General features: G+C 50.7%; 1 protein-coding gene across 1 annotated transcript; it reads left to right on the top strand.

The window, feature by feature from the left end:
* Positions 1–2,447: 2,447 nt before the first annotated feature.
* On the top strand, positions 2,448–10,147 carry WFDC2 (WAP four-disulfide core domain 2; the record flags this gene model as incomplete). Its single annotated transcript, XM_084247645.1, has 4 exons — positions 2,448–2,526; positions 3,087–3,230; positions 7,703–7,855; positions 10,004–10,147. The coding sequence occupies 3 exons, from the start codon at positions 2,448–2,450 to the stop codon at positions 7,852–7,854; spliced, it is 375 nt and encodes a 124-aa protein (XP_084103771.1). The 3' UTR covers position 7,855; positions 10,004–10,147.
* Between the last annotated feature and the right edge of the window lie 12,586 nt (positions 10,148–22,733).

Raw genomic sequence — 22,733 nt, 5'->3', positions numbered from 1 at the left:
CAAACTAAATAAAAGAAAAAACAAACTTTAAGACCATAAAATCAATTAGTGGTTACCAGAGGGAAGGGGGGGGTGGATCAATTGGGTTAAAGGGACAATTGTGTGGTGAAGGATAGAATTAGGCTTTTAGTGGTGAAGTAAAAGATTTAGTTATTTATGCATACAAGAGCTGGGGCACAGGCCAGAGATGCGGGGGTGAGAGGACCCACCAGAGACAGAGTGGGGAATAGAACAGGCAGACTGACTGAAATCCACTGCTGAGGGGAGCAGTGGGCGAATCAGGAGAGGTCTGCTGCGCCCTGTGGGTTGCTCCCTGGCAGGCCGGGGGATTGGGGATCACACTCATGCAGCTGAGACTGCGGCTTGCTTCATAGTGTGGTGCTTAACCCCTTGTGCCACCAGGGAGGCCCTAGATGGGCTTTCAATTTTTGTTTTAAGTCTAACCTCTGTCCTTTTGTCTCACTAAGAGATTCCCTGAGAGCCGAGATACTTCTTTCCATTCATTTTTCAACTTGATCTTCCTTAGGTGCCACGATGATGATCATAACAGCTCTGCAAAAGCTTTTTAAATATAGAAGTTTTTCTAATTCAAAGGACCCGTTGCCTGGCCATTGGCAAGGAAGATCACCGTGAATGTATTTATTCCGATCGATGCCGCCATCACAAGATCCAGAAAAACTCACTCCCCGAGTTTGGCCTACGAAAGAAAAGAACTATGAGGGACCCTGTTATCCCAAACAGCTATTTCAGAACACAGGGATCACATGCTTTCTCTCCTTTTGAACAGAACGATAGCTTAGATTCCCTAAGACAAATAATAAGACAGACAGACAAGGAAAACAAAGGCCTCCCCTGGGAGGAAAAGGATCAATAGCCAAGAGTTATTGAGCCCCAAGAACTAGTTCCACCAATATTTTCTCCTGCTAATCTTAATTCTAGACGAGTTAAGATTCTAGTCTCTAGAAGATGAGTTAAGATTCTCTATAAGAGGGGGAGAGAGTCTCACCACTGTCATTTCCACCAGGCCCTGCTGATAGAGGCCCAAGAGGGTGATGTTGTCAGTCTCGTCCTCTCGCCAGCTGTGTTGGGAAGCCCTGGGATCTCCTTCTGCAGGAGACACTCGGGAGTGAGCAGTGTCCAGTGAATGAAGTAACCCTGCATGGTTGCCAAACGGGCAGGGAAACAAGGGAACTCCTGTCCCTTCCGTGTGCTTCTCTGGTTGGTTAAATAGCCAAATAAATATCAGATTGATTATTAGGAGGAAAAAACCGACTTAATTGTGTATGTATGGGGAATCTACACAGACCGAAAGATTGCAAAGACAAATACTCAACTGATGGCGTACATCCTGAGCTGAGGGATGGGATGGGGGCCTGAGGCTTCCTGGGGACTCACATGACAAAGAGGTGCTCTGTAACTAGATGTTTGCCCTGCCACACATTTACAGGTTATTCAGACGGTAAATGTATTTCTGGCAATGACTCTAATTCTGTGTAAGACCCCCAATTTTCATTCTTTCAGGTACTTAAGGGGGTGGCCTGTCTTTGGGAGGCCTTTCTGAACATCTGGGGAATGCCCGCTCTTCAACTCCTGGCGAATGTTTCTGATGAAATGAGAAAAACAGCTTGGATGGAAGGAGACTTGAGTGAAAATCTTATCTCTCGGGTTTTGCCTGGGACCCTGGGGCAAAGGTTCCAAGCCTCAACACATCCGTTCATACGTCACCTGCAGCTCAACAAGACAGTTTGATAGTTCTGTTCCGGAGAAGAGATCTTCTGGGAGATCCATGAGGCAGTGAGCTTGGAGGCCCCCCTCACTCACCACCCTAGCTCCGCCTCTCCCCTACAGTCAACCCTGAGCGTGTTGGTGCTTCACTTCCATGGTGGGGCCATTTATTGACAACTTCTCCTTCTGTAGCCCCTACTATGTGCTCTGTATCACCACACTAGACCGTCATCATTAATCCCTTAAGAGGGATCTGCGCTCTGATCTGGCTGACCCTAAATCCAGCCACGAGGCTGGATTTCCCAGGCTCTATGGCCTCCCTGTGCGTCCTGACCTTTCCCCCTCGTCCCCCGACCTTGGGCATGACAGGGAGACCCCAAAACCTTGGAACAGGCACCCAGGAATCCGGGGCCTAGCCGGCGCATTCTGCTACCTGCCCACCGCCCCAGGAGGAAGGAGTGGACTAGGGTCTGGCTGCAGCTGGTCGAGCTGCACCGGCCTGGAAGCTGCTTAGGTTCCTGGTTCCCACCGGGGTCAAGAGTGACACCTGATACAGGTGAGTTGTGAAATGGCATGAGGTGGCAGCCTGCCTGCGAGCCAGTAGAGCACTCTACAGCTTGGCGAGGCCCCGCCCCTACCCCACGCCCCCCTCCTTTGAGGTTAAATCCCCCCATCCCAGCAGCAGCTCACACCTGCACCCCGCCTGCCCGCCCGGCTGCACCATGCCTGCCCGCCCGGGCCTGGGCCTGCTCGCTGCCGCCCTCCTCGGCCTGCTGCTGCTCGGCCTACCCCCGGTCACAGGTGAGGGTGAGCGCGGCCGGCGGGGTGTGTATGGGGGGAGGTTGGCGCCCGGAGGGGCTGAGCCGAGAGGTCTGGACCTTCTGGCAGAGGCGCGGCCTCTCTGGGGACTGAGAAGTGGAGATTCCTGAGGCGGAAGTGCAGAGACCCAAGAAGACAAATTTGGAATTTCTCGTGCACTGGGGCAGTGATCCTCAGAATTTAGGGTTTGGGGCCAAAGTATTCCAAGTGGGGAGACCACGGAAGGCTGAAATTTGGGGGGGAGGCTCTGTGCTGAGGGTGGAGATTCAGTGACCAGCGAGGAGACCCTCAGCCTGGGCATCAGAAACTCCTACATGCCCAGCTGTGGGGTCGGGGGACCCTCTCAGGACTGGGGGCTCTGAGGCCAAGGCTTAGGAACTACTGTGCTCCCGGGTGCTGGGAGACCCTGGGGCGGCCCCTCTTGCCACAGACTGAGAATTCCTTCACGTGGAAATTTGGGACCCGATTTGGATCGGGCCGTGGGCATCCCCTGGGGCGGGGACTCGGGTCCCCTCGCTAACGCCCCCCGCCTCCGTTCTCAGGTGCAGCAGCAGAGAAAACAGGGGTGTGCCCCCAGCTAACGGAGAGCCAGAACTGTACACAGGAGTGCAAGTCCGATGGCGAGTGCGCGGACAACCTCAAGTGCTGCCCAGCCGGCTGCGCCACCATTTGCCAGATGCCCAATGGTAACCCCCGGGCGACCCGCGCGGGGCGGCGGGAGAGGCGGGGGGAGGCGGAGCGCCCGGGGTCGGGAAAGAGGGGCGCTCCCCTGGGACCCCTGGCGAGGTTGAGGCGGATGGAACCAGATCCGCCAGGCCCTGAGGAGACAAAGCCGGCGCTGAAGCGCAGCGCGGGGGGGGGGGGGGGGGGGGAAGCCCCCCCGCCCGGGTTTGATTCGAGTCCCAGGGGCGTGACGGGCTTCCGGGCGCGCGCGGCCGGGATGTGGTTCCGGGAGATCTGGGGACCCGGGCTCGCAGCCCCCCGCCGCCCCCCGCCAGGGGAATCTTGGGGCGGCGAGTGAGCCGGGCCCGCGCCCGCCCGGGACGCCCATCCCTCGGGGTCCAAGGACTTGGGGTGCCTGACCTGGCGGGTCTCCCAAGATTCCTCTGTCCAGGCGGAGACCGACCTCGGATTTAGGGGGCGCTCGACTCCTCTTAAGATGTGGAAATGAGGGGGGCGGGGGAGGGGAGGGGAGGATTTTCCATGGAAGTCAAACTAGAGGGCCCAGCATTTTCCTGAGTGGTTTTGATGGTTTGTTTGTTTTTTGGGTTTGGAGTGCGGGGTCCTTGGGCTCACTGTGGGAAAGATTTCCTCAGAGCTCGGGTTTCAGCGGCAGCAGCAAGTTTCCCAGGAGAGTTTCTCCAGGAGACAGAGAGGGTAGCTGTATTTAAAGAGGTTTATCAGAAAAGGGATAGGACTGGGCCTCCCTGGTGGCGCAAGGGGTTAAGCACCACACTATGAAGCAATCCGCATCCCCTGCAGCTGAGTTCGATTCCCAGCCGGGGAGTTTGGACCCACATGGCACAGCAGACCTCTCCTGTCTCTCCACTGCGCCCCTCAGCAGCGTATTTCAGTCAGTCTGCCTGTTCTGTACCCCAATCTGTCTCTGGTGAGTCCCCTCACCCCCCACATCTCTGGCCTGTACCCAGCTCTTGTATGCATAAATAAATAAACCTTTAAAAAAAAGAAGAAAAGAGATAGGACAGAAAAAGACACTTGCATAGACCACATGGGCAGGAAGAGGGACCCTTAGTGGGGGGGAGTGTGAGGTTTTGCCCTCTTCTTTGGGAAGGGAGGGGCTCATCTTAGATTTTTGCTAATTTTGGACAACTCTGCAAAACCAGGAAGGGCCCAGAGATTCCAGGATGGGCCCAATCTCCATATCTTTGCCCTCAGGTTTGTGCTCTACAGGCTAAGGCCATCCAAGTAGGCTTGGGTCTCAGGCCTTGAGATACGGTGCTGGCCCTAAGGGTCTTGATTTCTACAGCTGGGTTAATGGTCTTGTTATTTCCCGCTCCCCCACCTCCTTGTGGGAGTCAGGTTCTGGCCTTGGGGCACCTCCTTTCCAGTCTTTCTGCTCTTGTCCTCCATTGGTTTGAAGGCAGTCACGGCACCCCTGCCCCTCCTCAGCTGTGTGAGAAAGACCAGGTGCCCCGTCAAAGGGCCCGCCAGACTGGCTGCCTCAGCTCCAGGCTGGGCTCCCATCCCAGCAGGTGGTGGCCCCAGGCACAGATGCCATCTGCTGCCTCTTCAGAGGGAAAAACAGGACTGGAAGCAGGAATTTGACTTGGGTGTTGTAGTCACTGGTCTTTACCCAGAAGACAGCCTCAGTGCTAGTCCCTCTTCCTGTTTCACTGTTCTCCAGTTTCACTGTTCTCCTGTTTCAATGTCGGCAGGGGCTGGAAGGTGTGTGACTAGAGACCTCAGAGTAGAATGAGCAGGAAGCTGCAGGCAGAGGGAAGATTCATTGGGGGAAGCTTCTGGGCCTGGGGGCCTCTATTCTAGACCAGAGAAGGGAGGAGGGCCAGAGGGATGGAAATGGGGTGTGGGGGGCAACAGGTGAGGAGGGTCCTAGAACACAGGGACTTTCTGTTCTTAGGTGGAATCGCCACTGTCCCCTTGTCTCATATGGGCAGGCTGAGGCAGAGGGTCAGGACCTCCTGAGCTAGAATCCTGTTCTGCCTCTTAGTCTGGGGTCCTGAGCGAGTTTCTTCTCCTCTCTGCCTGTGCTTCCTCATCAGCAAAATGGGAAAGATGGTTTCAAACTTTGTAGGATGCACACGAGGGTTAAGCGAAGTAACCCCTCGCAGTGTCTTAGGAGGGAACCGGGGCTCTGCATGGGTGCCTTGATCTGTCAGTGACTGTCCCTGTGTCACAGGCAGCCCTGCAGGGAAGCCACCTTTTTCCAGGGGATGACTTTCTTTGTACTAGGAAGTCAGGCTGGCCAGCCCCTCCTGTCCTCTGCTGCTAAGCACCCCGATATGTGTGTGTTTAGCGTGCCTGGGCTTGCACCGGGCAACTCCCTCTCCTGGATGGAGGAGCTGGAGGGTGTTCATGCTGCTGGAGGGCTGGATTCAGGTCTGGGTTCTAGCAGGGTCCTGCTGAGTGGAGCCTTCCCTTGCTGTGCCTCATCTTCCAGTGTGGGGTAGAAACAGGGTTAGAAATACCCCTGACAGGGCCTCGCCTGGTGGCGCAGGCAGCTGAGCGCCGCGCTGTGAAGCTGTCTGCAACCTCTGCAGTGCCGGTTTGATCCCGCCTGACTGGCGGGCGAGGGTCACACATGGCGCAGCAGACCTCTCCTGTCGCGCCCGCTGCTCCCCTCAGCAGTGTATTTCGTCAGTCTGCCTGTTCTGTTCCCCGCTCTGTCTCTGGTGAATCTCTCACCCTCCCGCGCATCCGGCCTGTACCCCAGTTCTTGTATGAATAAATAAATAAATCTTAAAAAAAAAAACCCTGACAATGGACAGTATGGGGGTTAAAGGAGATAATGCATTTATACAAGAACCCCGGTTCTCCTTGCCAAGGAGGCTCATCTCTGCAGCGTTAGCTGTCCATGTATGTGCATGTGTGTGCAAGAATGCTCATCTCTGTGTGGATGTGAGGTTGCAGGGGTTGCCATGCTGTATGATTGTAACTGGGAGGCACCCCGCATCAGTAAAGGGATGGGGGTGCGGAACCTCCCAAGTGCACTGCACCCTCCAGGCTGCAAAGCAGCCAGGCACATGGTGCAGACTCTGAAGCCAAATTCCCAGGTTTCACATCTTGCCCTGTAGGACCTAAGGCGAACACCTTAACCTCTGGGCGCCTCAGTTTCTTCTACCATAGCAAGAGGAAGTGTTGAGTACCTCTTCCCCTCTTTCAGGATTACTGTGAGGATTAAATGAGTTAATACAAGTCAAGTGCTTAGAAGAATGCCTGGCACATAAGAAGAGCAGAGTGAGTGTCAACTGTTACAATCACTCATCATTGTTATCACAAAGCAGTTTGATCTTTCAGGGAGAAGCCGTATTTGTGTACATTATCTCCAGCCCTTTCACAGCACCCCGGTGATGTGGGCAGCACAACACGGGAGCTCGGGAGACTTCTGGCCCAAGCCGTGGAGTTTAGGGAAAGCAGAGCTGGGTCTCAGGTCCTAGTGTTAGGGGGAAAAGGATGTCCCAAAGCAAATTCCATATAGGCTTTGTGGACTCCACCCCCACCCCGGGTTGCTCTATAACACTAGGAGTCCAAAGCCAGGAACAGAGGAGCAGGTAGAGGGGTTTGTAGGTGACCTTCCAGATCCTAAGATGAGCTTGGGCAGGCAGTTCTGATAGGGGTGAAGGATGTCCTGAGCAAACTCCATACAGGCTTTGTGGACGCCACCCCCATGACACTGGGAACTACAAATCCCATAGTCACCAAAGGGAAGGTTGTGAGGACCTGAGGGGGGAGTTAAACAACTAGGCCCTTGGTTTGGGTATGTAACTGGCCATGTGGCCGGGGGGCACTAGAGGCGTGCTAGGTGTTTCGCCAGCGCTGCGGGTCATTGGGGTTCCAGGTCAGGGGAATGGGCAGGACGCATTTACGAACTTATCTCCCTCTTTTTCTCCCTGAGTTATTCATTTCCCATTTCCCTTTCCCTTGTAAATGAACCTTTTATCAACCTTTTGTGTATGTCTGCAGTTTAGCATCAATAAGTCCCCCTTTTTAAAAATTTATTTTATTTTATTTTATTTTATTTATACATGCACTGGGTGCAGTCAGAAGTGCGGGAGGGTGAGAGAATTCACCAGAGCCAGAGAGGGGAGCAGAACAGGCAGAAGGACTGAAGTACACTGCTGAGGGGAGCAGCGGGCGGCAGCAGAGGGCTGCGCGCCATGTGAACCGGTGCTGCAGAGGCTGCGGGCAGCTTCGCAACCCAGCGCTCAACCGCTGCGCCACTGGGGAGGCCCTCAGTAAGTCTCCTTTAAGTGCGCGGGGGAGGACCCACAGTCAGGCAATCCTATTTTATATCGGGGTTTGCCCTGTCACAGCTCCACTGCTGTGAAACACTCCCTGTTTCTACCCCACTGTTTGCCCTGTCACAGCTCCACAGGGTGGGGCCGGGGAGAGCAGGAGTGCATGAGTGTTCATCCCTCCTGCACCCCTCTAGCCACCCCTTACTCCTCTTTCCACCCAGAAAAGCAGGGCTCCTGCCCCCAGATGGAATCTGGGATCCCCCAGCTCGGCCTCTGCGTAGACCAGTGCCAGGTGGACAGCCAGTGTTCCGGCCAGTTGAAATGCTGCCGCAATGGTTGTGGGAAGATATCCTGTGTCACACCTGTCTTCTGAGGTAGGTGTGTGTGTGTGTGTGGGGGGCAGCCATGGATGCCCAGATGTGAGGGCAGTTGCAGGAGGTTGGGAAAGAGGGCTTATCTGTCCATTTCTTCACTTTCCTCACTCACAAGCTGTTTATTGCACATCTGTCACGTGCCCCGCACTGCTCTGGGCACTGGGGGTGCTCCATGAGTGGGCGCGGCAGACAAACATCTCTCTCGGGTGGGTTTATATCCTGTGGGGCAATAAACAAGATAAACGAGCGAGCGTGCGTCCTACGGAGTGTTAGAGGGAGATCAGTGCCTTGGAGAAAAATCAGCGCAGAAGGGGAGGGGTGGGGAGGGTGGGGAGCCGTGTTGCAGAGTTTCCCCGGGTCAGTCAGTGCCAGGCCCACCAAGAAGGCGGCAGTGGAACCAAGAGTCGATGAGGGAGCCAGGAGGGTGTTTGAGGAGAGTGCTGCAGGCAGAGGGGGCTGTGGGCCAAAAGCAGGAGCAGACGGTGAGCAAGGACTGGAGAGGGGGGTGAGATAAGGGTCTAGTGGAGCAGCTCTGAGGGCCTGAGGCTGTTGCAAGGACTTTGGCCTTGACCTGGAGGTGGAGAATGGAGATGGAGATATGCCCTCTGGGACTGAGATTGTAAAGGATGCTCCAGCTGCTGTGCAGAGTGGACCTTCAGGGGCAGCAGAGAAGCAGGGAGACCCCTGAGCGGCAGGTGAGGTGGCAGGCCCGGGGACCTACGAGGCTGGGTGGCTTCTAGGGACTTAGGTGAAGGAGAGTGGGGCAGCACTGACTGGGGAGTTGGGCTGTGGGCGAAGAGAGATTACACCTCTCTGTCCTTAACACACGCTGAGGGAAGTCGGCGCTGCAGAACACCGTACCTGGGGGAAGGGGCAGCGGCTGGAGGGGGGCGCTGGAAGCTCTCTGCATGGCCAGTGGGAAGCAGAAGAGTCACGCTTCTCTTTCGCCCAAGAGCTTGGCTTTCAGGACGCGCCTGGTAGAGATGGGCACTCACCTCCACAAATGTGTTCAAAGCTTCCTGAGCGCTACTTCCTGGCAGCCAGAGGGAGCCGGCGACACCTCTGGTGGCCCTGACCCTGAAAGAGAGAATTGTGAGCTTCTCCCCACCTTTGGTTAAAAATAAAACGATAGAAGGTTGTAAAGGAGGTATAAGGAAGTGAAGAAAAGCAACACCGGTTGGCGCATGGGTGCTGGGGAGAAAGGTGGAGCTGCCCCTGCCCAGAGCTTGGAGCCAGGAGCTGGGATGGACAGGTGGACAGACACTTCCAGGGCCCCAGGAGGGGAGAGGGGCGCCTCACCAGGTGGGGTGGGGCAGCTTGGTGGGGAAGGCTTCCAGGAGAGCGGCCCTGAGCCCGTCTAACGGATGACTGAGAGGCTGACAGTCCGGCGCTGGGTGAGCAGGCTCTGTCAGGCAGAGGAAACAGGACAAGCACAAACTTGAAGGGCCCTTGGGTTGAAGTCTCACTGTAGGTCTCCTGCTGCCTCTAACAAGTCACCGCCAGGGGACTGGCAGGCCCCTCATGGAACCCAGGATTGCAGAGCTGAGAAGAGTGAGGCCCAGAGAGAAGGGAGGGCGCGCCCAAGGCCCCGTGGCCGCTATTCCAAGCCTGCTCTTCGGTGTCCGCAAGGGAACCCCGTCTCTGAGGACCCTGACCGCTGTCTCGTGCCCCCCTGCATGCCAGCAGCATGGCCAGGCTTTGTGGTCAGGAAGCCCTGGGTTCAGCTCTTATGCTTAACCAGCCTTTTCATGGCCCTGAGCTGCAATGATCTTGCATGTAAATTGGGATGAATAAGATCTCTAATGAGCGTTTCCCAACTTCCCCTAAGGAATGGGGGTCTGCTGGAGCTTCCTGGTGGTAAAGGAATTCTTGGGGGACGAATGATCTTGGCTTCTAAGGAAGGCCATGGTGGTCTGTTGGGGCCATGGGACACCCAGGAGTGTGGTGGGGGTGGGGGTGGTGCGGAAGCTGAAGAGGTGAGTCCAGGACCTGCAGGGAAGTAGGGTCCCCAGAGCTTCCAGGTCAAGCCTGGCTGTGGCGGGAGGGATGCTAAAGTGGGCGGAGCTTTGGCCCAGGATTTCAGTGCAGCTATGCTTGCCTGGTATGGTGGACATTGTTGCTAATGGTGGTGTGATTTTCTTCTTCCAGCCGGGAACACTGCAGTGCAAGAAGTGGGGCTGTAGAAGTTTCTGCCTGGCCCTGTCTCGCTCCCGCCCAGCTTCTGCCCCTTTCCTGGCCTCTGCACTCCCTCCTGACCACAGCTCGTCCTCTTCCAACCAATAAAGTGACCACTTCCAGCACTGGTGGGGCGGTAACCTTGTTCTTATCATTCTGTGCCCAGCTCCCCTGAGGCTGGATTCTCCAGGCACAAGGTCCGGAGAGGGGTCCACTGGAAACAATGAACTTACATTCAGGTGGGGCTGGGGGCTGCCCTCCGTGGGGAATGGCAGAGAAAGCTGAGGCTCAGTTGATGATGGGTTCCTCCAGGCACACTGATCCCTTGCTGGGGGTCCAGATCATAGCAGGGGCCACACACCGTGTGCCAGGCCCCGGCTGGGCCATGTTTTGGTGGGGTCTCCCGGGTCAGATGGGCAGAACGCCTCAGAATAGCTAATGACAGTCCCATGTTACACACCAGGAACCCACAGGTCTCGGCCACCCAGTAAGAAAGTGGCAGGCTAGATCCTTTGCTGTCATTCTTTAAAATCAAACTTTTATTTTGGATATATCATCCATTTGGATGAAACAAAGTTCAACAGGTGAAAGAGGGTTTGCAGTGAAGAGTGTCTCTTCCCCTGGCCTCCTTTCCCCTCCATCCCTGGCCGCCCAGTGGTTTTCGACAGGGATAATCATTGTTGCCAGTTTTCATATATTATTCAGAGACAGAGTTCCTCTTTCTTACTTTTTTATTTTTTATTTTATTATTTTTTAAAAGATTTATTTATTTCTTTATACAAGCGCTGGGTACAGTCAGAAGCGCGGGAGGGTGAGAGAATTCACCAGAGCCAGAGCAGGAAACAGAACAGGCAGACTGAAGAAATACACTCCTGAGGGGAGCAGCGGGCATGGCAAGAGAGGTCTACGCGCCATGTGGGACCCTCGCCGGAGGCTGGGGATCGAACCGGCGCTACAGAGGCTGCTGGCAGCCTCGCAGCCCAGCATCTTACCTTTTTACATGAACACTATACATTGTGTTGTACCTTGCTCTTTTTACTTGATTTATCTTTTTTTTAAAAAAAAATTATTTTATTTATTTATGCATAGCAGAACTTGGGTGTAGGCCAGAGATGCGGGGGTGGGGGTGGTGAGAGGATTCACCAGACACAGAGTGGGGGGGAACCAGGAGAGGTCTGCTGTGCCATGTGGGTAGCTCCCTGGCTGCAGAGGCTGCAGATAGCTTCATAATGCTGCGTCTTAACCCCTTGCGCCACCAGAGAGGCCCCTTAGTGCCCTTTGGGTGCTCTAATCCATTTACTCTGCCAGGGAGCAGGACCTTACGTAGCTTCCTGGTTTAGAGCACCCCACAGGCAGCACCTTCCTGCAAAGTCTTGTCACCAAGTTGATGCTGTAGCAGCAGCAGGTCAAGCCTGGCCCACCATGTCAGCACAGACGGCCTAAATTCTCCAGTGAATGTCTTAAAAAAAAAAGGCATTCACTTAAATAAGCACAGTATAACAATCAGCTTCAGGGAATTGCCGTCAGTCCAGTGCCTTGTCCACAGACAGGGCTAGTTACATACTTGTTGGGGCCCAGAGCTCAGTGAACATGTGGGCCCTTGTTCAAAACACCGGGGACATGCCCTGAAGGTCCACAGATAGGATACCTTTTCCTCTCCTGCAGCTTCTCTCTTGACCTGTCATGGTGCTTTCTATTGATGAGTTAAGGGCTCCGCCCCCTACTGGGCAGTGTACCCCGGAGCCCTCCACCTGCCCCTGGACTCCTCCCACGAGCTGCCAGTCTGCAGGTTTGTGCCCCAACCTCCCCTTCCCACAGCCCATGAACTAGGTGATCTCCAAGCATGGTCATCTCTGTGCTGGGATATGCTCTGTACGTGGGTCATGGTGGGTCAAAGGTTAGCCCCTGTGGAGTCACCTGCCAAGTGCATCATGGTGCTTGCTGTTGTCCGGGACAGGGACAGTGCATGTCGTATGTGTGTGTGTGTGTGTATGTGCATGTCACTTGGCTCAGTGTAGGACAGAAATGTATATGCAAGATCTCCGCTTTCAAGAACACACAAGACATGAACATAGAAGCAAGCAGGCTCGAGATATGTCTGTGTACCCACAGGGAGAGCAGGGAGAGGGCCAGGCATTCTGTGGGACGGAGAGTCGAGCCAGCCCAGGTTGGTCACAGCAAAACTGATTAAGAACTTGGGCCCTCGAGACAGACTTTGATTCCAACACCATTTTCAGTCCTTGCCAATTTGCTATTTTGGTCAGGTAATTTATCTTCCTGACCTTTAACTCCTTCATTGGTAAGACACAGATATTAATAGAATCTTCCTCTCCAGGCTGTTGGGAATAATAAATGAGATAATGTATGTAAAGCACTTAGCTCGATTCCCGGCATAACATGAGTGTTTCATAAGTAGTAATTATTGAAATTTTAATGGCTGGCATTACGTATCAAAAGCTTTTAAATGCATATCCTCTTTGACCCAGAAATTTCACTTTTAGAATCTATCCTCAGTAGACGATCAGAAATGCCCACAGTGATTTATTATCCTTGCAATGTTACTTATTATATTGAGAAACCATAAACAACCTTAACATTTAATCATAGAAGCTTTAAATAAATTATGACCCAGTCATACAAGCTCTACACCTTTTAGCAATCAGGTTGCAGAATATTTAATGATACAAGAAAATCTTCACCCAATATGTTAACTGGTAAAAGCAGGTTATAAATATGCATTTATATTGTATGATTTATAATGATTTATATTTATAATGTATGATCCTAACTTTCTGTATGTTTACTTGATTCTTCCCAGAAAGTTTGTTAAAGGCCTTGAGCAGCTTGCTGCTTCCTTAAGGGGCATTTGAAAGATCTTCCTCCAACATACGTGGATGGAGACATTTAACGAGACCTCAGTACTATGGCAAGAGTGTTATTCCTGTTGCCCATGTTGCTTGTCTGGCACCGACTGGCCTTCTGGTAGTTGTTATTTATCTTTCCATCTAAGTAACTTTGATAACACAGCAGCTCTCAGGATCCAAACTTGGTGATTTATGACCACTTGGGTGTTTGTGCTCATAGGAATTAGGTGCTACCGCCCCCCAATAAATACCAGGGAAGAAGGAGGGGCAAAGAAAGAGACCCAAGAGTTGAGATGTTACACAGCCACTGCTGTGTGATTCTGGCCAAGTTACCTCCTGTGACCCTCACACATCAAAGGTAGCCACCAGCAACCCCCCTCCTGGGATTCAGCCTCTTGTAATATCCTCCTGGAGTGCGGGCTGGGCCTGTTGACTGGCTTCTTTTGATTTTTTTTAAATTGAGGTACTATTGGTTTATAGCACTGTATATGATTCAGAGGTATAGGACATAGGGTAAGTGAATTCATCAGGGTTTTGCACCACTAGCCTCTGTGGCTATCACCTGCAGCCTGATCATGTTGATGCAGGAGGCACTTGGGAGCGTGGGCTTGGGGCACGCATGCCTGATTGTGGACACCTGGAGCATAGGCATGGGCATGCATAAGTGGGCACACCTGAGCCCAGAGGCCACCGCTACAAGGGTGGCATCACTCACAGACAGGACAGCTACGAGAGGACAAGCGATGTGACTACAGAAGAGGTGAGACCATGAGAGAATGCCAGAATGGGGGTGGGGGGTGGGGGGGTAGGGGGTGGGGCTTGCCAGCCTCCCGGCACCCCTGCCTACCCTGCGCCTGGTTGCCCCACTAGAAGGATCACACTCTTCAGAGTGTGCTACCACACCACCCCCACCACCATGGCACCATAGTCCCCCACTGTAGTCCATGGGGCCCCTCTGCACTTTGCTCTGCACCCTCCCCTCCCCCACCCTCTGCTGGCCTCAATACTGTCAACCCGCTTCTAATGAGGAGTGATGGGATGAAAAGTAGTGGTTCGGAAACTGACTTCCATCTTGGCAGCACTCTCTCCGGTTCATCTCGCTGCTTGTGCTGATGAAGGCGGCTGCCCTGTCAGGAGCTGGCCTCTGGGGAGCCCACTTGTCAAAAAATTGAAAGTGGCCTCTGGCCAACAGCATTCGAGTTGCTGAATCCTGCCAACAACCACACAAGTGAGCTCGGAAGTGGATCCTCCCGCAGGGATTGCTGGAGTGTATGGTAGATGTGTTTTTGCTATTTTGAGAAACCTCCACGCTGTTTTCCCTCGGGACTAAATCACCCCACAGTCCCATCAAGAGCAAAAGAGGGCTTCTTGTTCTCGTGTCTTCAGCAACATGATTTTTTCCGGTCTTCTTGCTATAGGCCATCTCATGGCTGTGAGGGGGGGTATCTCACTGTGATTTTGACTTGTATTGCCCTGATAACAAGTGATAATATGCATTTTTTATGTGTCTGTTGGCCATCTGAATGTCTATTTAGCTCTGTTGCCCATTTTTTGATTGGGTTCTTTGTTTTTTGTTGTTGTTGTTGAATCATAGGGGCTCTTTCCATCTTGCCTCCTCCAGCAGGTGTATAAAATTCTTCCTGTCAGAGGTTTAAAGAAGAGAGTTAGGAAGGAGTAGAGAAATATATGGTGCTTTGGGACCCTGAACAGAGACACTGGCTAAGTCCTTTAGGGGCAATGGAGTACAGGTACTTTGGGGTATCAAGAAAGAAATTATAGCCAGCGTCTAGGAGAAAGGTGGAACTGAGGAACTCTGCAGAGTAGACACAAGCGAAATAAGCCAGAAAGAAAAAGAAAAATCCTGGATGGTCTCACTCATAGCAGGAATTTAGAAAACCTAAATAAGGAACCAGGAAAAAGACTAATTATAATAAAGTAAAAATCAAAATCAACAAACAACTATAAGCCAGAGACACACTACGGGGGTGGAGGAGGGAGGAGGGATTAGGGTCAATAAGGGGGGTGGAATTGTATGGGGACTATAACCAAGATGAAAATGCATTCATTGTGCAAAAATGAAAAATGATGTAAAAAATATATAAAATTTAAAAATAAAATTAAAAAATCATAAAGGAATATGAGATACTAAGAATAATAAATTCTGTTTTAAACATCAAAATCTAAAATAGTTTATAAAATATAAACATCAAAATAGTCTTTTGAAAATTAAAAAGGAGGGCCTCCCCGGTGGCGCAGCGGTTGAGCGCTGGGTTGCGAAGCTGCCCGTGGCCTCTGCGACGCAGGTTCGATCCCCGGCTGCTCCCCGGCCACCAGAGGAGGGTCCCACATGGCGCGCAGAACTCTCCTGCCGCCCGCTGCTCCCCTCAGCAGTGTACTTCGGTCCTTCTGCCTGCTCTGCTCCCTGCTCTGCCTCTGGTGAATTCTCTCACCCTCCCGCGCTTCTGACTGTACCCAGTGCATGTATAAACAAACAAACAAATAAATAAAACATGCCTCTATTTAAAAAAAAAAAAAATTAAAAAGGAGAGAGGGTTTTTAGGGCCCTACTGAGCCTCTTGGAGCCCTAGGTGATACACATCGGCCAGGTATTTTCTGAGTTCTGGAGAGTGATGAGCAGAGAATAGAAGTCACTGAGCCAGTTCTTGTCAGGTGAGAAAGACGCTGGGGAAACATCTGAAGACCCAGCAGGACTAAAAAGGAGTGTGCACATGATGGTGGCTGAGACTCAAGCACATCTTTACTGATGGCTTAGAATTAAGTAAGTGCATGGGATGTAGAAGCAAACTTGGGGTCGTTGGAGGCCAAAACAATGAAAAGAGAGAGATTAATTTCATGATGTTGTCAAAAGGGAGCTGAAAACAGAAACTTAGGTCAATTAGAACTTTTCAAGACTTACATTTTTAGCATGTCTGTTTGTAGGATTTCATCCTTGCTACAGATTGCACTTGCTACAGATAGCATTCAATGTTCTATCACCCCTAGACTTTCACCACCCCCACCCCAGTTATAAAAACTTCCTCAATAGTTGCTGGGATCCTTACATCGTCCTTTCCACATCCAAAGTCCAGGATAGAAGAATGCAGCTGGCTGAGCCCAAGCCACACACTCACACCCAAGCAGTTGGTGAGGTAGGGGAGGTAGTATTGGGACTTTTTGGCTGCCAAAGAGGAGTGGAGGGCTCTGCTGAGAACCCTCAGCCACCAGACTCCCAGCAGTTGCAGGGACGGATGGGTACTTCATTCCCGAAGGAGAATATGGATGCTAATTCGTAATTCCTGGCATCTGCTAAAGGCCCTCAGGGGGATTCTCAGGTAAGTTCTCATGTGGACTCTGGCTTTTGCTCTGAGTTAAATGGGTCGTCATTGAACGATTGTGGTTAGAGTATCATGATCTAAAAACACCCCTCTGACTGCTGTTGAGAATAGATTGCAGGGGCAAGGACAGATGTCCTGAGACTAGGTAGGATGCTATTTTTAAAAATGGAGAAATCCTAGCTGAGGGGTAGATGGATCATGGGTAAGCGATGCCCAGGTATACAAACCACTTTGCCGGAAGGCACGTCTCATCTGAAGCTGTGGAGAGATGTTGAATATTACATCGATGCCATTTTAGATGTGTGAGATAGAGTGGTTACTAAATACACAGTTGGATATAAAGAAAAGGATCCATTTTCTGAATCCCAAGGACAGATGATTCTCGTGCTTTCTTGGAGGAAAGACAGAGCTTGGAGCCAGAGCTTGGTTTAGATACTAAACAACTCAGGAGTTTCTAGGACATTTTGGCAAAACAATATATAATCGGTGCTCACCATGGAGAATATTACCCATAAGGAGATGTTGAGAAAGGAGGAGGGAGTGGGGGAGTGGATGGGATGGCTGAAGAACGAGACAATCTCTTCTTTGTAGAAGGCCTCAGTAAGCTGGCATGTCTTTGTCCCTCCAGCTGGTAACAAGAAGACAGTGGTCATGAGAGACGGGCAGGATTCTGTCTCACATTCTTCCCTGAGACGATCCAAGCATCCTGTTTCCCACTGTTGTCCAATTGGCTTTCCACCCACACAGTGACCCTGCCTGGCCTCGCGGTGAGTCAGAGCAGGAAAGAGTGGAACGCATCTGTTGTCTTGGCAGCAAAACCTGGTGATTTGAAACCATTTGAGTAAGACCTGTGACTGGAAACCAGCCCCGTGGGGGGAAATTTTGAGATTTATGAAAGAGTGTGGCATAGTTAAGATCATGGACTTTGGAAATGGACCAGCAAAAGTTCAATGACCAGTTCTGCCACTTTCTGGCTGTGTGATCTTGGAAATTTTACTGATTTATTTTATCTGTGTTTCCTCATCTACCACTGCTTCTTAAATTGAATGTGCCCACCAGCCACCCAGAAATCCTGTTATAATGCAGATTATGATAGAGTAGGGCTGGAGGGAAATCTAAGATCCTGAATTTCTAATAAGTCTCAGTGACCTGGATGCTGCGTGTGAGTAATTTAGTAGAATGGGTGCCGGGTTATGCTGGGCTTTTATATATTATTTTTTTTTTAATTTTTTATATAGGCATGTTTTATTTATTTATTTGTTTGTTTTGTTTATACATGCACTGGGTACAGTCAGAAGCGCGGGAGGGTGAGAGAATTCACCAGAGCCAGAGTGGGGAGCAGAGCAGGCAGAAGGACCGAAGTACACTGCTAAGGGGAGCAGCGGGTGGCAGGAGAGGTCTGCGCGCCATGTGGGACCCTCCTCTGGTGGCCGGGGAGCAGCCGGGGATCGAACCGGCGCTGCAGAGGCCGCGGGCAGCTTCGCAACCCAGCGCTCAACAGCTGCGCCACCATGGAGGCCCCTTTTATATATTATTTTTAAAGAGTCTAGGCACAGTGCCTGGCACAATGGATGGTTTAGCAGTTGATTCGGACTCAAGGAGAGGACCTTGAGTGAGGATGGGAGATAAAAGGATTCCCAAATGAGCGCTCCATCTTTAATTGTTACCATCCCTGAGGACAAAGAAGTCTAAGGAAATTATGGGGCAGGCATTGCAATGCAGAGAGAAGGCTGTTTTTCTAGGGCCAGTGGTGACTCTGTTTCATTCTCACCCTGTGATTTTAGAAAAGTCCCTGCCCTGTGTTCTCCATTTTTCCCTCGGAGATTTGAGATAATCAAATCCTGTGTTTCCCCCCCTCCCTCCAAGTTCCAATTATTGGTGGTGCTTAAGGGAAACCAAGGGAATCCAGGACCACAGCGCTTCATTCCATTCCCCGTGTTGCCTGTGGCAGGAAGATGTGGCATGATCTTAGGAGATGAGAACATTCAAAAAATTGCTAATTTTTTTATACTAAAAGTGAATTAAATAGCTTCAGCTCTTTCCCCCATTTTCCTTTCTTCTCTGGTTACTATGGTTCCCTTGCTATTTTATAGGACATCAGAAGTCCTTGCTTTGTCCAAGGAAAGCCTTTCTAATACCATACCCCAAGTTCCAAATTCACCCCCCACCCTTCAAAACCTCTGTCCTCCAGTGGGCTAAGTAATAATTCATACTAAAGTGTGAATGATGGTTAACTCTTAATTTCCCTAGAGTATTTTTATGTCTGTGTGTACATAAAAGAGGGTCTTCAATTGTTTCACTTATCTGTGGAATATAAAGAAACAAAACAAAGGATCAGATAAAACCAAACCAATAACAGACCCCAAAATATGACCGTGAAATTGAGGCTATGTGATGGGCAGGGGAGGAGGGGAAACAAAGAGGAGAGGGAGCAATAGCCTAGCGGGGAGGGCTGTGGGTGGCTTGGTAGAGGTATGGAGCGGTGATCCTATGCCTCTGAACTGCACACAGTGTTGTAAACCAATGTGACTGTGATAAAATAAATACAAAGGTCTCGAGAGTTTAAGCATGCTGAAAACATGTGAAATTTCAGGAACAGACATAGGTGACTTTAGGAGCACAGCAGGCAGACAAATTTGGGGTGAAGGAGTGCATCTCTCCATAAAAATGCTTCCTAACACCCCCGAACGAGCCCAACTGTGTTCTCACAAGGAAATCAGGTTTCCTCGCAAGTTTTATAACACATATTCTTCAACAAAAAGTTGTTGTTATTGCCACTGCAACTTCCATAGACAAACTCCTCACATTTGCCAGTGTTCGAGTTGTAAAACCACCACGTGATCGAAGCTTGACAACGGCCCTTTTCCTTGGGAAGGCTGCAGACACTGGAGGGTAGCATCATGGGCGGATCTAAAACAAGAAAGTGGTTGAGAGGCTAAAATGTCACCTTCCCTTTGTATTTGCTGCATGCCAGGATCTAGGGCGGAGAGAGTGGAGAACCAACTGCCTCGGGAACTGGCCTGCAAGAGCTGGCTGGCAAGGGCAGCTTGCGAGATAGCACACTGAGGCTGGGTGCTCGTGGGAGCAGAAAGCTGGCAGGCAAAGGCTGGTAACCACAGAGCTAGCAGGCAGAGGCTGGTTGCCACAAGAGATATGTAGGGACATAACAGTAGCTCTCAGTGGCTTCATACCTCTGGGTGGCAAAATGAGGCAATGAGGCAGAGTGGGGTAGTGGAAAGTCCCCATGAGTGATTATAAAAGAAACATACCCCAACAATTATGGGGTCCTCCCTTGGCTCCTCCCTGGAGCAGACTCCTGCTGTTAGGAGTCTTTCTTGCTATAAACCTGAGCTTGCTATCCCTAGTTTGGTGGATCAGTGATTATTCCTCAATTGCTAGGACCCAAGTACCTAGACGATTGGCAACAGAAAGGTTTTGGGCAAAACCCCAAGACTGGCCACAGTTACTGACCTCTGCACCCCTCCCAACCTGGCCCACCCAACCAGGCCTTATCCATCTGAAGTTGTGGTTTTCATTTCATTCCCTTGGTTGCTTGTCACAGCAACAACAACCTCACCTCTGCGCTTACAGGTGACTCTGCAGGGGCTGCAGTCCCATTTGCTTTTTATGAGTAGGCTCATGTGGAGGGCAACCCTAGACTTGAGAACCCAACAGAAGTGGGCTTAAATATTAACTCTTGCTACTTACTACGGTGTGATTATCAATTTAGTGTTTCCAAATCCTCAAGTTTTGTAAAAGTAGGGAGTTTAATTCTGTCATCTCTGAGAACCTGTCCAGATCTGATTTTCTAGATTTTGATGAGTAAGAGCTCTCAGGCTACTACCTTCTGTCTTATAGTCATTCCAGAACAGCCATCCCCTGGTACAAGGAGGACTGACTCCGAGTCCCAGCCGTGTTCACACTTGACTCAGTCATTTTCTTGTGATCTTGAACATGACCTATATCTTTGGCACTGAATTATTTCACTGTAAAATGAGAGTGTAATATTCACATGTAGGCTTACTTAAGGGTTAGCAATAACCCGTGGAAAGCACAGATCATAGAAAAAACATCAGATATAGTAGCTGCTCTCAGTCACGCCTTCCCTCATGCACCAAGAAGACTCTTGAGAGCAGGGATCTCGTAATACTCATTGTCACAAACTACATGCTAAACACAGACCTGGCTCTTGGTTCATAGTAAATATTTGCTAATAGAAAGAAAAAGAAAGACATGAGAGCTCTGAGGCAGGGATATAAGTTTCTTTGTATCCTTTTTTTATGTCCTTTTTTATGTAAATGGCTTATCCTTGCAATTATTCTTCAGGGTAGGTATTAGGACCTCCAACATTACAGGAAGAAACTAAGGTTAGAGAGGCAAAGTGCCTTCCTTTTTTTTTTTTTTTTAAAGATTTATTTTTTTTATTTATACAAGCACTGGGTACAGTCAGAAGCGCGGGGCGGTGAGAGGATTCACCAGAGCCAGAGCGGGGAGCAGAACAGGCAGAAGGACTGAAGTACACTGCTGAGGGGAGCAGCGGGCGGCAGGAGAGGTCTGTGCGCCATGTGGGACCCTCGCAGGCAGCCGGGGATCGAACTGGCGCTGCAGAGGCTGCGGGCAGCTTCGCAGCCCAGCGCTCAACTGCAGCGCCACTGGGGAGGCCCCAAAGAGCCTTCCTTATGCCATGTTGGAAAGTGGTAGGACCAAGAATCAGAACTGGAATAGTCAGACTGCAAAGACTTATAGGTTCTCAACCCATATTTGTTATTGTAGGGTGAATGGGTGGGTGCATGGATGGATGCTCACTCTTATGGTAAACTTTCAGGCATCAATTGGGGCAGAGGAAAGATTCCGTCTCTGTCTTCTACTATAAAGCTGTCTCTAAGAGCACAGGACAATGGGAAAGCAGCAGAATGACTTGTTCAGTTAATTATCCTGGACTATCCCACAAGATGGGAGACAGAGCCTCCCTGGTGGCACAATGGGTTAAGCACAGCACTGTGAAGCTGTCCACAGCCTCTGCAGCATGAGTTCGATCCCCAACCAGCCAAGGAGCTGCCCACATGGTGCAGCAGACCTCTCCTGTCTCTCCCACTGCTCCCCTCAGCAGTGTATTTCAGTTAGTCTGCCTGTTCTGTTCCCCACTCTGTCTCTGGTGAATCCTCTCACCCTCCACCACACCTCTGGTCTGTACCCCAGTTCTTGTACGCAAGAACTTTTTAAATAAATATTTAAAAAAGAAGATGGGAGACAGATTGGGACATGTTGGAATGTTCCTTATCACAGCAACCTCACCCCTGCCTGACAGGTGACTGCAGGGGCTGCAGTCCCATTTACTTTTTATTTTCTGTCCTGTCACTCTGCTCCGCCACTTCATTAAACCAAAGGAAATTTTTTTGACCTGCTTCCTTATGGAATGAGGATGAGATGATACCCTCTGTGCATGTGTGCATATAGGTGTATGTGAGTGTGTGTGTGTTGTCAGTTGTTTAGTGCTTTCCAAGAATTCATTTTTCACCACCCCTCCACCAATGAATAGCTTTCTTCGTTACCTGTCTAGCTTGTTTTCTCTTCTTCTCTTTCTTATTTTTTTAAAGATTTATTTATTTATGCATACAAGAACGGAGGTACAGGCCAGAGGTGCGGGGAGTGAGAGGATTCACCAGAGACAGAGAGGGGAGAAGAACATGCACATATACTGAAATACACTGCTGAGGGGAGCAGCAGGCGAGTCAGGAGAGGTCTGCTGCGCCATGTGAGTAGCTGCCTGGCCGGGGATCGAACTCGTGCTGCAGTGGCTGAGGAGAGCTTCGCAGTGCTGTGCTTAACCCCTTGCACCACTAGGGAAGCCCCTTAACACACTATTGAGAAAATAACTTTTCATTTGGGGAAGGGGCAATTGTGCGTCATGCTTGGCAATGTCTAGATACATTTTTGATTGTCATAGCTCTGGAGCGGGAGGCATCTACTGGCAGAGGCAAAGGATGTTATTACTACACACCCGACAATGCACACCCTACAATGCACACCCTACAATTCACCCTACAATGCAATGCACACCCTGCAATGCACACCCTACAATGCACAGGAAAATTCTCACGGTAGAGGTTTATCTGGTCCCAAATGGCAACAGAACCAAGACTAGGAAATTCTGCAGAAGAGTTATTGACATAAACATTTTTTGAAATTATACAAATATTTTTGGCTCCAGATGCATGATGCGGACCCCATAGTGAGGGCAGTGTTTGTGTGCCTGGTGTACCTGCAATTTGGCTGAATAGGCCTTGTGGGTGGAAGGGAGAGGCACTGACCTTTCAAAACCAGACATTATGTGCCTGTGTTGCCCTGGGTATACCATGATCAGTGACTTGACCCTTCCTTAGATGATTTGGGTGGCAAGTTACTACAATTCCAGAAGCTGGAGGACCAGTGTAAAAGTTATTAGATGCATATTTGAGAAGCTATCAGGAAGCACTTGCTGGCTAGTGAGCACTTATATTCATC

This window comes from Talpa europaea, assembly GCF_964194135.1.
Source record: "Talpa europaea genome assembly, chromosome: 11".
Classification (NCBI taxonomy): Eukaryota; Metazoa; Chordata; class Mammalia; order Eulipotyphla; family Talpidae; genus Talpa; species Talpa europaea.
Note: the sequence above shows the minus strand (reverse complement) of the source record. Positions and strands in the feature narration are given on the sequence as shown.